The following is a 14,064-nucleotide window of genomic DNA, read 5'->3' as shown; positions in this document are numbered from 1 at the left end:
AGGTCGTGGTGATATCCGACCGCAGTTGGACAGTGCCATGCAGGACGTTAGTGATAAATACATTCTGCTGGAAGAGACGGAGAAGCAGGCTCTGAGAAAGGCTCTCATTGAAGACAGACAGAGATTCTGCTGTTTCGTGGCCTTGCTGCGGCCTGTGGTGGTGAGTACAGCCTGGGGGGAACCGGAACTGATCCCCAAGTGATCACTCATTTAAAAGAAGACAGGAAAGATGCTTTGTTATATCTTGTACTTCACTACTACTTTACCTGTCTGACATTTATTCCTTGTAGGATGAGGAGATTTCTATGTTAAGCGAGGTCACTCATCTTCAGGCTATCTCCGATGACCTCAAAGCCCTGACCTCTGACCCACACAAGCTTCCTGCTGCCAGTGAACAGGTGAGAGCATAAAACAGTGAACAAATGAGCAAAACTTACAGCAAATGACTTTCATCTGACTGTCACACAATGGGTTATTAACACTCCTTGACATAAGAGGTTTATAGAGTGTCTTTCCCTTCTCAGTTATTACAAATGGTTTCCCCTCTTAGGTCATCATGGACTTGAAGGGCTCTGACTACGGTTGGTCTTATCAAACGCCACCCTCATCCCCCAACAACACCATGTCCAGGAAGTCAAGCATGTGCAGGTAGGGTCCTGCTACCAATCATTTGACTTGGGTCGCTTTTACACTGTCGCTGTTTGTGCCGCCTTAAACGAAACAGAGTTTGTTTCCTCGGATAGTCCGCTTTCATTCGGGCAGGTGCGAAAGCTCATCCGAACTCTGGTGCGGCCCAAACAAGCAAAATCTGGTCCACGTGAAATTGTGGGTCTCGGTTCGCTCACAAGCGAACCCTGGTTTGGTTTGTATGCAGCGTGAAAGCTCACCAGACCAAACACAGGACCAAATGTATGAGCCACGTGCGTTTGAAACATGCAGAGAAACACCATGGAGAAAAATAAACATTTTCAGGAAATGTTGGGAACGTTACCAGGAACAGGATTGCATTTTGGTGATGATCCAGAAGAGATCCTGGATTATGGATCAGATTCTCCACAGAATTTCATCTCGATCAGATCCAGAATGACTTTAGGAAAAAATATTACATTTTAACATTGAAAACCCCATTTTGGATTAAAAAAAATCAGTTAAAAAATCAACACCGGTTCACGTTTACTTTTAATGGTCGGTGTATAAAGATACCAAGAACAATTTATAGCCTATTGCTGATGATCCAGATCACCATGTGGACGGTGTAAATCTAATTATGAGGGGAATGGGCTGCTTGGCGGAGGTTCTGCCCCCTCTGAGTGCTTTTCTAGTTGGAAGATTAAATTATTAGTTGCTTATTTTGGTCAGTCGTTGAGATGAAAGCTCAATGTTTATGTTTGGTCATTTTGGATTTCATATTATAGGCACATGTTGACACAAGAACTTCTAAAATCTTAAAATTTGACCTAGTTGTTGCTAATATAAAATATGTCAATATAATGCAGCGTAGAGCAAGGGCAAGGCGAAAATCTGTTGGTCAATCTGTGTCTGCCACCCAGTGGCCAGTGTCAAAATGTTCATCTCATTTTTACTGCTGTTTGTTAATATCATTAGAATTGATTGACCTCTCTGATAAATATAAAGTGGACTATGTATCTGTTTTGATTTAAATAATTATTAAGATTAGAAATAATTAGAACTCTGATAAGAATTGGTAAACAAGCAGACTCACTGCTCTTGCTATTCAGACTGTCTTCTACGTCCTGTCCTGTCTGCTCTTTGTGGATCCTCCAATGATTGTGTTTTGTTGTGTTTAAATACTTTTTTTTTTTTGCCAGGGCAGTTTATTGCCTTTCTTATGTTAAACTCTATTTATTATTGGGTTGCAGGCTTTCTGTTTAAGCCTTCAGACCATAGTACACACATTGCACTTGCTAAAGGCTTTCCAGCTGTAGAGGAGCAAGCAAGAGACGTTTTTAATATGGTTAAGGCGCTGGAGATATTCACAATTTTTCCTGAGATAATAATAATAATACATTTTATTTATATAGCACTTTTCTAGATACTCAGTCGCTTAAAATCTATTTATTCAAGATAGAAACTCGAATGATTTTGATGGATAGCAACTTAAACTGTAATATTTTATAGTCCCAAAAGCTTAAAATGGATTTTCCTTGTTCTTTTGACGTGATTTAATGCATTTTCAAATTTTCCTTGAACATGTTTTGCAGCATACCATAATGACTGATATTTGTTTGTAATACTTCGATGATATAATATGCACAAAGCTCTGCCTCAACGGGAATGCCGTCCCTGCGTCAGTTATTGTTGGTGTTATTCTTTGGACTGGATTGGCCTCAGTCCCTGCCTGCTGAATCTTGGTGTGCCGTGTTAATTGATTCCCTACCTTTCTCCTCTGCATCCCCCCCAATCCTCTGCCTTCTGGCTCCCTATTTTTCCTTTTTATTCTACCCTCCTTCTATTCATGTCTTTTTGGTGCACTTGATTCTCTACGTGCCACTTGTCACCGCCAAACTTCTCCTTCCTCATCCCTCCCCCCCCCTCCCCCTTTCACAGTAGTCTGAACAGCGTTAACAGTAGTGACTCCAGGGGATCCAGTGGCTCTCACTCTCATTCTCCTTCCTCCTCTTCTTCCTCCTCTTCCTCACATCACCTCTTCCATCACCATCATGCCCGCCATCGGTGCCGCAGCTCCACGCCACCCCAGCCGGCCCCAGCTCGTCTCTCCAGCATCTCCTCCCACGACTCGGGCTTTATTTCTTCATCACACGACCAGTATGCATCTTCATCATCGCCCATGCCAGCTGAGACCAAGGTAAGAAAAAAAACCCGGCTGCCCACAGTCAACCACACTTTTGGCCCTGCGTATGTACACATGATTGAGACATGACTACAAAACCACACATACTCTATGATTTACAAATCACTGCAGCAAGACAGAGGAAACCTCACATTTTGTCAGAAACCTTCCTCGTGGTAAAGTCATTTTACTGCTATTACAAAAAAAAAACGAAGAGGAAATTAGTCTGCCTTCGTTGTTTCCCGGGGCAAAACGTCCCAACCTGTTATTAAAGCGTTGACGGCTGCGACCGACTGGGTTCTGTATAATGTTAAGCACGTTTGTCTTTTAGATTCAGTGATTTCATCAGTTACAGACGGCAAGCGAGAGTCTGACAATTTGATCCAGGGTTTCACACGATTATCTGTGTGGTAGTCTTGTGCTCGGTCGGGTTTGTGGTTTTAAGATCTGCCTTGAAAACTGCTTTCTAGCTGATGTTATTTGAGCAACCACAGTTCCTCTATCCGGAACACAGTGGTACAATGAGACTCCAAAGGTTTTATGATGCCGTAAAGTTGGTTTGGCAAGTCCAGACCTCGCCTTGGGCGCCTAGTAATAGGTAGGCTGCACAATTAGCGAATGGCAAGGAGCTGTGTGCCGGGAAGCTTTTCATTTAACCAACTCCTGATGGTCATTTCCTGCGATGTACAGCCTTTAATCACAATTTAAGAGTCCGTCTCTCACTGTAAAGCGTTAAAAAATGTAATTGCACTATTGATGTATGTTTGTACTAAATGTATATGCTTGCAGCACAGGCTGAATTTAAACACCTTTATAGATGTTTTGACACAAGCGAATGGACTGTTGCACTGACATCTAACACACTATCTAACCTGCCTGATTCTTCAGCATAATTATTTGGCAGCTTCTTTTTGTACAGCTTAAAATATAATCGTATCAAGATGTCACTTTTCCTCTACATTAACATTGGACAGTCGTTACATGGGGAAACGAGTAATTGTAGTTGGGTCATAATATTTTAGAGAAGAAATGTCTTTGTGCCTCACCTGACAAAGCTCCCGACCCGTCCTTGGGATAAGTGGGATGACCCCCCCCCCCCCCCCCCCCCCAGTGGACCTTCCCTGCTGCCTCAATAGTCAGTCCTCACTAATGTCTGAGAGCTCTGCAAAAAAGAAAAAAAGGCTCAGCTCTCAAACAAACTGCTCCTCTGTTTCTTTCTGTTTACCTGCCGAGATGTCTGGCTTTGTAACCCCCCCCCCCACTGCTTGTCTTACTCCATTCTCTTCCTCTTTCTTCCTGGACTGGTCTTGCTGCCTGCCTGCTGCTGCCCTAGCTGTCCCAGTCTTGTCCCAGCGCCGGTTCCTCTGAGGTGTCGGAGCTTCACGGCGACTGCAGCTCCCCTTCGTTAGCTGCTGCTTCTGCATCTCAGTATGCAACTAACAAGGTGAATAAATCACATCCATGCCTGCACCCAAACACGAAACCTCAACTTGACATAAAACATCACAGAAATGTCGAAGGGGACGTCCACACTCCCTGGCTTGTGCATCAGTGTTCTAATTTTCATTCAGCGCCGCGGCATCAGTGACCATTTCCTTGATTTGATATGGATTCACTGTTTTTGGTGTTACGTTTAATTATTTCTCCTCAGTTATGTGTTTGTTTTCCATCGTTTGGTATTCCAATCATTTATCCCATGCTGTTTCTGTTGTCCGTCCCTCCCTCCACCGGCACACTCGCATCCAGTTGTCCAACGGTTTTGACCACTACAGTCCAGCCAGTTCCCCTTACCTGCATAGCAATGGAGGGAGTTTGGGCTCGGGGTCAGGTACCGCCTTCCCCTTCTTCCCTACCTCCTCCTCATCCTCCACATCCTCTTCTAGTCCCACTCGTGCTTGGTCACGTCCCACCTCAGCTTTGCTACCAGACTACCCTCCATACTGCACGTTGGGCTCCATGGTGCCTTCATCACGAGTCCCCAGCTGGAAGGTTTGTTCATCACCTCGGTTTCAACCATCATCTTCACCATGTTTTATTTTTATTGAGTGTGTAAATAAATGTTCATTATTTCACACTTACTTTAAATCTACAGACTTAAAAACTGAAAATAAGTCATAAAGGTTTTTTTTTAATCAAAAGTCATTAGAGGAATGTAAAGCATCGATGTTGAGGTGTCTTTCTTTGCAGGACTGGGCTAAGCCAGGCCCTTATGACCAGCCAATGGTCAACACACTAAGGAGGAGGAAAGACAAGGACTTGCCAGCTGTTATGGACACTAATGCTATTATGATGATGAGTAACGGCAGCGGCCCGGCTTCAGCCTCCTCTTCAACACCAACACCGGCTGCTCTACAGATATCAGTGGAGGAGAACGTCCGGACTGTCGCCGCGTCTCTAAAGGTCCGTTCATTTGTTCGGTTTCATAGTATTTCTTTTCTAGATCAGATTTTAAATTCTAGAAACACAGGCTGCCATCATTTAATAAAAAAAGGCATTTATTTATATGCTCCTGCAAAAGCAGCATATGGGGTACATAAGAAGGAATTGTATATATTTACTTATTTATTTCAGGCTGGTGATCTTGAGCCCCAGGATGAACTGGCTCTGGCCTTGTCCAGAGGCCTGGAGCTGGACACTCAGAGGTCCAGTAGAGACTCCATCCAATGTTCCAGTGGCTACAGCACCCAGACGAACACGCCCTGCTGCTCTGAAGACACAATCCCTTCACAGGGTAACTCATTCTCCCTGCATGCTTCGCAGACCTTTATTCCCCATTATCATAATGTAAAATACCTTGTTGTGTTGGTATAATGTTTGCCTCTCCATTTCTTCTGTCTAGTATCAGACTACGACTACTTCTCGATGGCTGGAGACCAGGAGCCCGAGCCACAGCACTTACATTTTGACAAGTCCTTCACCATCCCCAGGAATAGTGACATCAGTCAGTCTTACCGCTTCATGTTCCAGAGCAAGCGGCCGGCCTCCACAGCCGGCCTGCCCTCCACCCAGGCTCCTTACCCTGGAGAGGAGGCCTACCCTGCAGGGCCCTATCCCTCCACACCTATCCACACTGGGGGTTTTCCTTCTACCCCTGCAGGTACAGGCTGCCCTCGTAGTGTCACAAGTACACATCTTCAATCTTTCCATTATTGTCTCCTTGATGTTTTTTTTTTTTTTATTCAGTCATTGCTACAATATGATATAATCCAATGTGCTTGAAATTAGTTAATCCCTTAAAAGATCGTTTTGTTCCTGTCATGAAGGTTCAGATCACGTCATTCATTCTCGATGCAGCACCCATAATGCCTCTGGCTCATATTTTTCAGGTCCAGTCATCGTCACACCTGGTGTTGCCACAATCCGCCGCACCCCGTCATCAAAACCTTCCACTCGCCGTTCAGGCTCGCTTATGGGCACAGGCCCCATCCCGATTCGTACTCCTGCTATCCCGGTAAAAACGCCCAAGGTGCCTGACGTTTCAGGAGCACTCGGTGGCAACAGGAGCGCAGAAGAGATGGGAGGAGGCGGAAGAGGCGGGGGAAACCCAGTGGCCTCAACATTTGCAGGAGTCGGGGGTTCCGACATGTTGCCAGTTGTGTCCTGGAGTGGTCAGGCTGCAACCAACCCGCCCGGTGTACCGTTGCTCATCCAGCAGCACTTTCAGAGTAAGACCGGGCAAGGAGAAGCAGCCGAAGGCAACATGCTGGTGGCCATCCGCAGGGGGGTCAAGCTGAAGAGAGCCCCCACCAACGACCGCTCAGCGCCACGCATTGCATGATGGTAACAGACGTGAAACGTAAGATGATAGAAGTGAGACTAATTCCTGTAATTATCTGTGAATGGGGTCAGGAGATAGAAAAACAATGTACAGAAACATCAAAAGGCTTCAAAGGCGTTTCAACTTGTTTGCTGTGTTTTCTCATTTGTACTTGCGATAATTTCTCACTGCAGATAAGAAGATCTACGAGGACGATAAAAGGAAATCCATCCGTTAAATGGGCTTCAGGTTCGTACGATCAGACTGATCGTACGAATTTGTGAAGCTAAAACAATCTTACATGGTTCCAGAAATAAAATGTTAGACAACGCTCAAAGGGATTTTCAAAATCTGAGCCCGCAGCTGTGTCCTGAAAAACAGGAAGACATTTTTCCAGCATAACCACATAGTATGGTTCTTTCTGAAAGAGGATAGTAAAGACATCAGCAGCAACTTGTACGCTTTTTCTCAGAGTAAAACGACACGGTGTATTTTATGTGTAACACGCGTTTAGGGAGTGTGTTGTACCATCGGGGGACGACAACAAAGTACGACACAACTTCAAGCAATGTTCAGTTTGGCTTAAAAAAAATTAAAAAGAATGGCCAGCGCCACCATCAACCTGTAGGAACGTGCCCTATTGTCAACACGCAGTTCAAATCATCGTGTGTGTGTGTGAGATATCCACAGAGGACATGAGCAGCGGTGTGACTTGTAAAAAAAACTAATCCCGACTTGTCGAAGTTGTGTAACACTAAATGTGACTGAGCATCACGTTTGGTGCCGTGGCTTTAAGAGCCACTGTAAGTTGCGTTCTGTGTTGTTGTTTTAGCATTTACATGATGTGTAGATGTTTGCACGCATCTTTAGGTGAGGGGTGTGTTCTGTTGGGATATTTCCTTCTGCTCCTCCACAGTGTCGTAGCCATTAGGTTTCACACGTCTGAGCAGGATTCTATGTAATATTGATTAACACCAACTGACTTGGTATTAGAACTGGTTGTATTGTTAATACTTTTCCCAGTATGATTCTTATTTAATCTGCACTATCTACATGCTTAGCTTTGTAGGATTCAGTGGTTTGTGTTTATATAGTAGCTGTTATATGTTAGCCCTATTATTGCATCTATTAGCATCCTGCAACCGGAACATTGATGCTCTTAACATCACGAATAAATGTCCAAGTACAGATGTGCCATGTCAAAATTCAGCTTCATGACAAATTTAAATGTATTATTGCAAATGTTATAGAAGTCAAGGAAAATAATTTTGATTTGAAAGCTGTAGGTCGGATGGTTTAATTGATTATATCATGCTGTATTAATGTCCTGCCTGGTTGCTGTTATAATGAATTATTTTAATTCATTGTATATGATTTGTGTATGTAGCATGCATGCTCATTGCATGTTGCTTTTTGTCTGCCTCCAATTTCTGTTTCAGTTTTTTTTAATAGCATTGAGTGTCAGACATCTGGTTTGTGCTAAAAAACACATTAATTTTACTAAAACAGCAAATTAGTAGTTTGAAATGTTGTTTTCATCTCGTTGCCACAAACTGCAACATTTTAAGACTAAAGGAAAGTAATGAGTATCCCTGAGTGTCAGTCGGCATTTTGATTTAGGCCACGGTGTCTGAACCTTCAAATGTTATTCAGCTTTACAACCGTCCAGAGAGTCACACCTTTTTAATTTATGTTCCCTTTATCTCTAGACAGCTTTTTCTTTCTCACACTGTCTCTATTTTTGTACTTGTATATAAAGCATCAGAGTTGTTTCCTTTATCCATGTGTTGTATACCACCTGATGATGTGTTCTTTCATCAGTGTCCTGCTATGATTGTCCTTCATTTCATTCATGCATGCATACATTTGCATCTTATTAATTGCAGCAGCGTGTATTCATCTGACCTCCAGGTACTAACAGAAGTCAGAAGTATGTTTATAAAGTTAAGGTTTGTTTTAATGGAGAGGCTTGCGTCAGTATTATGGGTTCAGATTTTGGGAGAAATTCCTGTTTGCATGATGCAGATCTGACTGCAACATACAAACTGTTGCCTGAGGCTGATATAAATCTTAAGACTTTGCACGCCGGTTATTCAATGCTAAATTCAGGTAAGATATTAATAAACAGTTTATATGATAGACATCTTCTTTAATTTGATTGAAACAAATGACATTCTGCTGATGATCTCTAGTTGACCTGTGTTTCCCAAAGACATCTTAGCATGGAAATCCACTGATATGTATTCCACCATGTGTCTATTTAAATGATTATGGGGATAAAAGAAGACTAGAAGCAAAGCTATCATCTGTGTGCCTGAATTAAACCCACATATAACAGGTGGATGTGCCACAGATCATTTTGATACTTAGTTCTCCTGTGCTGTTTCATGTCAGAGCAAAGATTTATGACTGCTAAGGTGTTTCAGTTCTTGATTATGCATTTGATGACACTATTTTGGGACCCCCTGTTTCATTTTATGGCTCTTTACCTGTCAAAAAGTTGTATTATAAGCCTTTTTTCATATTTAAATTTCTAGCATAAAGATATATTATTTCAGAGTCACCAATGCCAGTATATCCTATGAATAAGATGTTTATAGTTTGTGTTTGAAAGTCGGATTAAATTCAGCCTCTAGTTTAAGATTTTATCTTAACTTTCCCCAGTGAGAGTTGACCTCTCTGTCTGTACCTGTACAGTTCAACGGGCCGTGTCAGTTTATTTCAAAAAGTGAAAGATTATTTCTTGTGTAACGACAGCTTTAGCAGTATAATAAAATATAAATGTTCCTCTGACTCACTTTCATCTTGATTATACTGTGTGTGTTCAACCTCCGTTTATGAAGACTTAAAACCAGTTTTCATGATGCCTTCGAGTAAATGAATCACAAATCTCACTTCAGTTTCCCTTTGGTTGCTCTCCTGGAGCTTTGATCCTTTTTGAACTTGAAAACAGGAACTGGAATTCTGGAACAGGCGCAACAGCTCAAATAGCTCAATGAAACAGATTTTTAGGGGGGGGGGGGGGTTCTTCATATTTATTAGAATGCTACATTTATTGACTACAGCAGTGTTAAAATTATTCAGCCCCCTGAAAAGCATCATCCATAAGAGCACACAAATGCCAATCACATGTTCGATGCAGATACAACCTTCATAGACTCATTCCGGCAGCAGATTGTTTTTATAGAATGGCCTCTAAGCCTTTACATAATTAGGGGTACATTTCATGTCCATGGGCTGCATTTATCAAATTTGACTAAATATTCACAAACATTTCTCTTTCATTCAATATAAAAAAAATCAACAGATCCCATTTATTTTGCAGAAAATGCATATTCTATGTTTGAATTTGCTGTTTTTGAGCTGTCAGATTTGCTAAATGTCAGCTTGTCTTCAGATTAGAACTAAATTCCATGTTTTTGTATATAATCTATCATAATCTTTTCTTCAAAATAATCATTAAAATATGAGAAGTGTTTTGTTAAAACTATTTGACTCGCTCATCCACTTTGTGCGTGTCTGAGAAATTTCTGTCAGCTGTTGCCCATTGAAAAAGCCCCTAGAAATCAGCAATGGTTTGCTCCAAAGTCACATCACGTGATGTCACTTCCTTCACGGAGGGAGATTTGAAGACAGTGGGGTAAGTTTCTGCTCCTATTGTTACATTTGTGTAATAAAAATAAAATTGTAGTCCTAAATAAATGTTTATCTTGTTCTTCTGCATCCTGTCACCTGTGTTACTTTGTTTGTCACCTGTGTTACTTTGTATGTCACCTGTGTTACTTTGTATGTCACCTGTGTTACTTTGTTTGTCACCTGTGTTACTTTGTATGTCACCTGTGTTACTTTGTTTGTCACCTGTGTTACTTTGTTTGTCACCTGTGTTACTTTGTATGTCACCTGTGTTACTTTGTTTGTCACCTGTGTTACTTTGTATGTCACCTGTGTTACTTTGTTTGTCACCTGTGTTACTTTGTATGTCACCTGTGTTACTTTGTGTGTCACCTGTGTTACTTTGTTTGTCACCTGTGTTACTTTGTTTGTCACCTGTGTTACTTTGTATGTCACCTGTGTTACTTTGTTTGTCACCTGTGTTACTTTGTATGTCACCTGTGTTACTTTGTTTGTCACCTGTGTTACTTTGTATGTCACCTGTGTTACTTTGTTTGTCACCTGTGTTACTTTGTTTGTCACCTTTGTTACTTTGTATGTCACCTGTGTTACTTTGTATGTCACCTGTGTTACTTTGTTTGTCACCTGTGTTACTTTGTATGTCAAACTGTGTTGTGGTTTTTGTGTCGTGCATCTTTTAAATATTGACTAAACTAACAAGAGAGATCTTTGGGTAACAATACTTATAAACTGTTCTTGCATGATTACGTTCTTGCTGACAGCTGATTGTGGAATAGCTCGCCAATAAATCTCATATACAACAACGGCGGTAACAGTAAAACAACAATCCATCATCGGATAAATCCATTACACGTTATCAGGATGATAACAGCTGATGTTCTTTGATTTGACCACGAGGGGTCGCACTTGTGTTGAGCTATTTTTGGGTTATATCTTCTCCCTGCACGGAATCCATCACTCCTCCCATCAGAGGCCTACAAACACTTTATCTGATCAATAAAAGCAATAAAATAAAAAGTCTGACTCTTGAATTAAACGCACAAAAAAATCGTCGTCTCGGAGTGAAGTGAATGTTTCTGTCGCTTCAAACGCTGCTTTGATCTTCCTCATGATTCACTCGTTTCTTTGGCTGTTCTGCAGCCCGCCTGAAAACCTGAGACACCTCAGCTATTCTCGGGAGGGACAGACACAATGCGGACATTCAATTCACTGCGTTTACATCAAAGTAACGCTTATATTTATTTATTTTATCAGATTGCTTTCTGTGGATGAACACGTGAGAAGAAGGTCAGTTAAGTGATTAATCCTGATTACAATATTCAGGATTACAACAAAAGGGTATGAAACACATAATCATTTTATTTATAGCTCATAGTAGTGTGACGTAAATACTACGGCGCGTCCGCGTCACGGTGACGCAGGGAGGAAAGCAGCGCGGCTATTGGCGCGTATTTTCGGGGCTGCTGCTGGACCCCGCCCACCCGCCGCTCCATCCCGTCACGCAGAGGTTACGCTCGGAGAAATGTCTTTGATACTCCGGACAGTTTACTGTTTGTGTTGGTGAAACGCGCCGCCGGTGGGTCGCAGCGCGCTCTGCGCATCGTCCGGGACGGAGGCGGGACGACCGGCGGTCACACCTTTTACTGCTCCGTGTTTCCACTCAGGTGCGTCGGACAGGCTTGATCCGGCTCCGGTGTGTTTTGGGGCGTTTCGTCCTCCGGTAACCTCCAGGTAGGGAGTGCGCGTGTTTCCACGCGATCGCTGCATCGACCGTCATTCTCGTGTAAAGCAGCAACACTTTGTATTTATTATTATTATTATTATTATTTGTTGGGTTTAACACGTTAACTATGATTTCCCCCCCCAGAGATGTTTCCCTGCCTGCGGAAAGCCCTCCGGCCCGCAGCCTCCGCGGCGCGCCTCGCAGCAGAGCCCCCCCGCCCGGTGCTGATGCAGCGGTGTAACCTGGGGACGCACCCGCTGAAGGAGCCCGTGGAGCCCCTCAACTCACCGCGGGGGGCGAAAGAGTTTATTTATAGCCTCCATCCGTCTGAGCGCACCTGCCTGCTGCGGGAACTGCACAGGTTCGAGTCCATAGCCATAGCGCAAGGTAGGTGGATCAGGATCAGCTCCACGCACGGCGCGCACAATAATACTGCCAAATACTTCATAGAAATACAGGGAAAAAAGTATATTGAAATGTGTTTATTTTTATGATGAGTTGTTGATCCTTACCGAGCCCCTATTTTGCCCCCCGTAGTTGCATTTACTTATTATCTTTATTTAATCAGAACAAATTGAAGGCGTCCTCCAGCCTGGAGTTGCTGCTGAGTCAGTGGAGGCCGGTAATGGCCGCTCGCTCATCCGGTCTCTAATGGGGTGTAGGTTGGACCTGATGGCCGACCGGACCCGATCGGTGACATCGCTCTCCTCTGGAGCCCGATGATGGTGGTCAGTCCAAGTCGATGTCCATCGTGTCTCAGTCCATTTCTGACTCTGGATGCTGTTACGCGTGGTTAACCGGGTCGCTAGCGGCCTGCTGCTACGCCTTTTAGCTGCGTCGTCCTTCCAGTATAGCAATGAATGGTTAGCATTCACCTCCGTTGCCACCTGTCTGGTGGGACGCTCACCTCCAGCATACCAATGACACGATCCCTGCTTCCTCCGCTGCAGCGTCATTTGAATATTATTTTCTCCCCAGCATTCGTGCCTTTTTATAGGGACGGGTTAGTTTAATAAGGGAGTGCTCATTTGGTATTAGTTGGGTAAAAGTGAGTTTTCATTCATGGTGGTGTCGTGGTTAGTGCTGTTGCCTCACAGTAAGGAGGTTCACATGTTCAAATCCAACTTGAGGTCTTTCTGTGAGGTGTTTGCACGTCCTCCCCGTGTCTGCGTGGGTTCTCTCCGGGTTCTCCGGGTTCCTCCCGCCACCAAAAACATGCAACTTAGGTGAATTGGTTTTGCTAAATTGTCCAAAGCTGTGAGTGTGTGGCTGAATGATTGTCTGTGGCCCTGCGATGAATTGGCGGCTTGTCCAGGGTATACCCCGCCCACTCCCCCGTAGACTGCTGGGATAGTCTCCGGGTATGACCAAACATTCCATGCTGAGAATCATCCCATACCTGCAGGACATGTAGATGGACATCTCGCTGTAATTAAGGGGGAACTGGACCAGCGGTGTGTTTCTACAGCCCCTGAGTGTCCATTGATTTTCTATTACACAGAAGGAAACTCGGGCGACCTGTCATCGCGTTGGAAAGGCTTCTCCATTCCTCGTTCCTGCTCTCCTTCTAGACTCTAGGGAGCTGCTGGCCGACCAATCACTATGAGGCGTGGCAGTGATCCCGATGTAGCGGTACTTTCTGCTTAGTTGTGGTTGATTACATCCTCATCCGAACCGCGTGCTGCAAGCCTTCCCGCTATACCCACAAGCATCGACCCTGAACAAGCAGAGCCGAATCCCCCGCGAGCCTCGCGGCGGAGGTTGTTGTTGCTGTTGCTGTTGTTGTTGTGGTGTCATGCGCTGAGGTTATAATACACATTCTTTTTGGACCACTAAAATAGTCCAGCTTGCACTTGGAAACTGGAAAACCACAAGAGCTTTTAGGCCATTCGAGTCTTTTAAACTTTGCATAATATGTGGTAATGTCATGCTTTATTTAAAACCGAGTAGTGATGCATGGACATGGAGTGACGCTGACATTTTGAGGCAGCTAGAGAACTTCCCTTTCCTCCAGTGAAATGCCAGTCCCACAAAAGCAGTTCCCTTGATTCCCAGTTTGGGTTATACTTCATATGCATTCATGAAATGCAGCCACAGGGAAGGTAGGGGCAACACACAGATGACAAACCGCCTCCTCTT

At 43.7% G+C, this 14,064-nt stretch overlaps 1 protein-coding gene across 1 annotated transcript in view; it reads left to right on the top strand.

Annotated features, from left to right (window-relative positions):
• LOC137917809 (protein MTSS 1-like) overlaps positions 1-9,362 on the top strand; it is a 36,780-nt gene extending 27,418 nt beyond the window's left edge. The window contains exons 8-18 of the mRNA XM_068760543.1: positions 3-160; positions 291-398; positions 551-648; positions 2,569-2,827; positions 4,155-4,256; positions 4,559-4,801; positions 5,000-5,212; positions 5,384-5,543; positions 5,652-5,927; positions 6,139-6,608; positions 6,764-9,362. Of these exons, the coding sequence (XP_068616644.1) occupies positions 3-160; positions 291-398; positions 551-648; positions 2,569-2,827; positions 4,155-4,256; positions 4,559-4,801; positions 5,000-5,212; positions 5,384-5,543; positions 5,652-5,927; positions 6,139-6,590 (2,069 nt within the window). The 3' untranslated portion in view covers positions 6,591-6,608; positions 6,764-9,362. The remainder of the gene's footprint in view (positions 1-2; positions 161-290; positions 399-550; positions 649-2,568; positions 2,828-4,154; positions 4,257-4,558; positions 4,802-4,999; positions 5,213-5,383; positions 5,544-5,651; positions 5,928-6,138; positions 6,609-6,763) is intronic.
• The last annotated feature ends 4,702 nt before the right edge of the window (positions 9,363-14,064 follow it).

The sequence above is a fragment of the Brachionichthys hirsutus genome, chromosome 3, assembly GCF_040956055.1.
Source record: "Brachionichthys hirsutus isolate HB-005 chromosome 3, CSIRO-AGI_Bhir_v1, whole genome shotgun sequence".
Taxonomy (NCBI): domain Eukaryota; kingdom Metazoa; phylum Chordata; class Actinopteri; order Lophiiformes; family Brachionichthyidae; genus Brachionichthys; species Brachionichthys hirsutus.
This window is presented reverse-complemented; position numbering and strand designations above follow the sequence as displayed.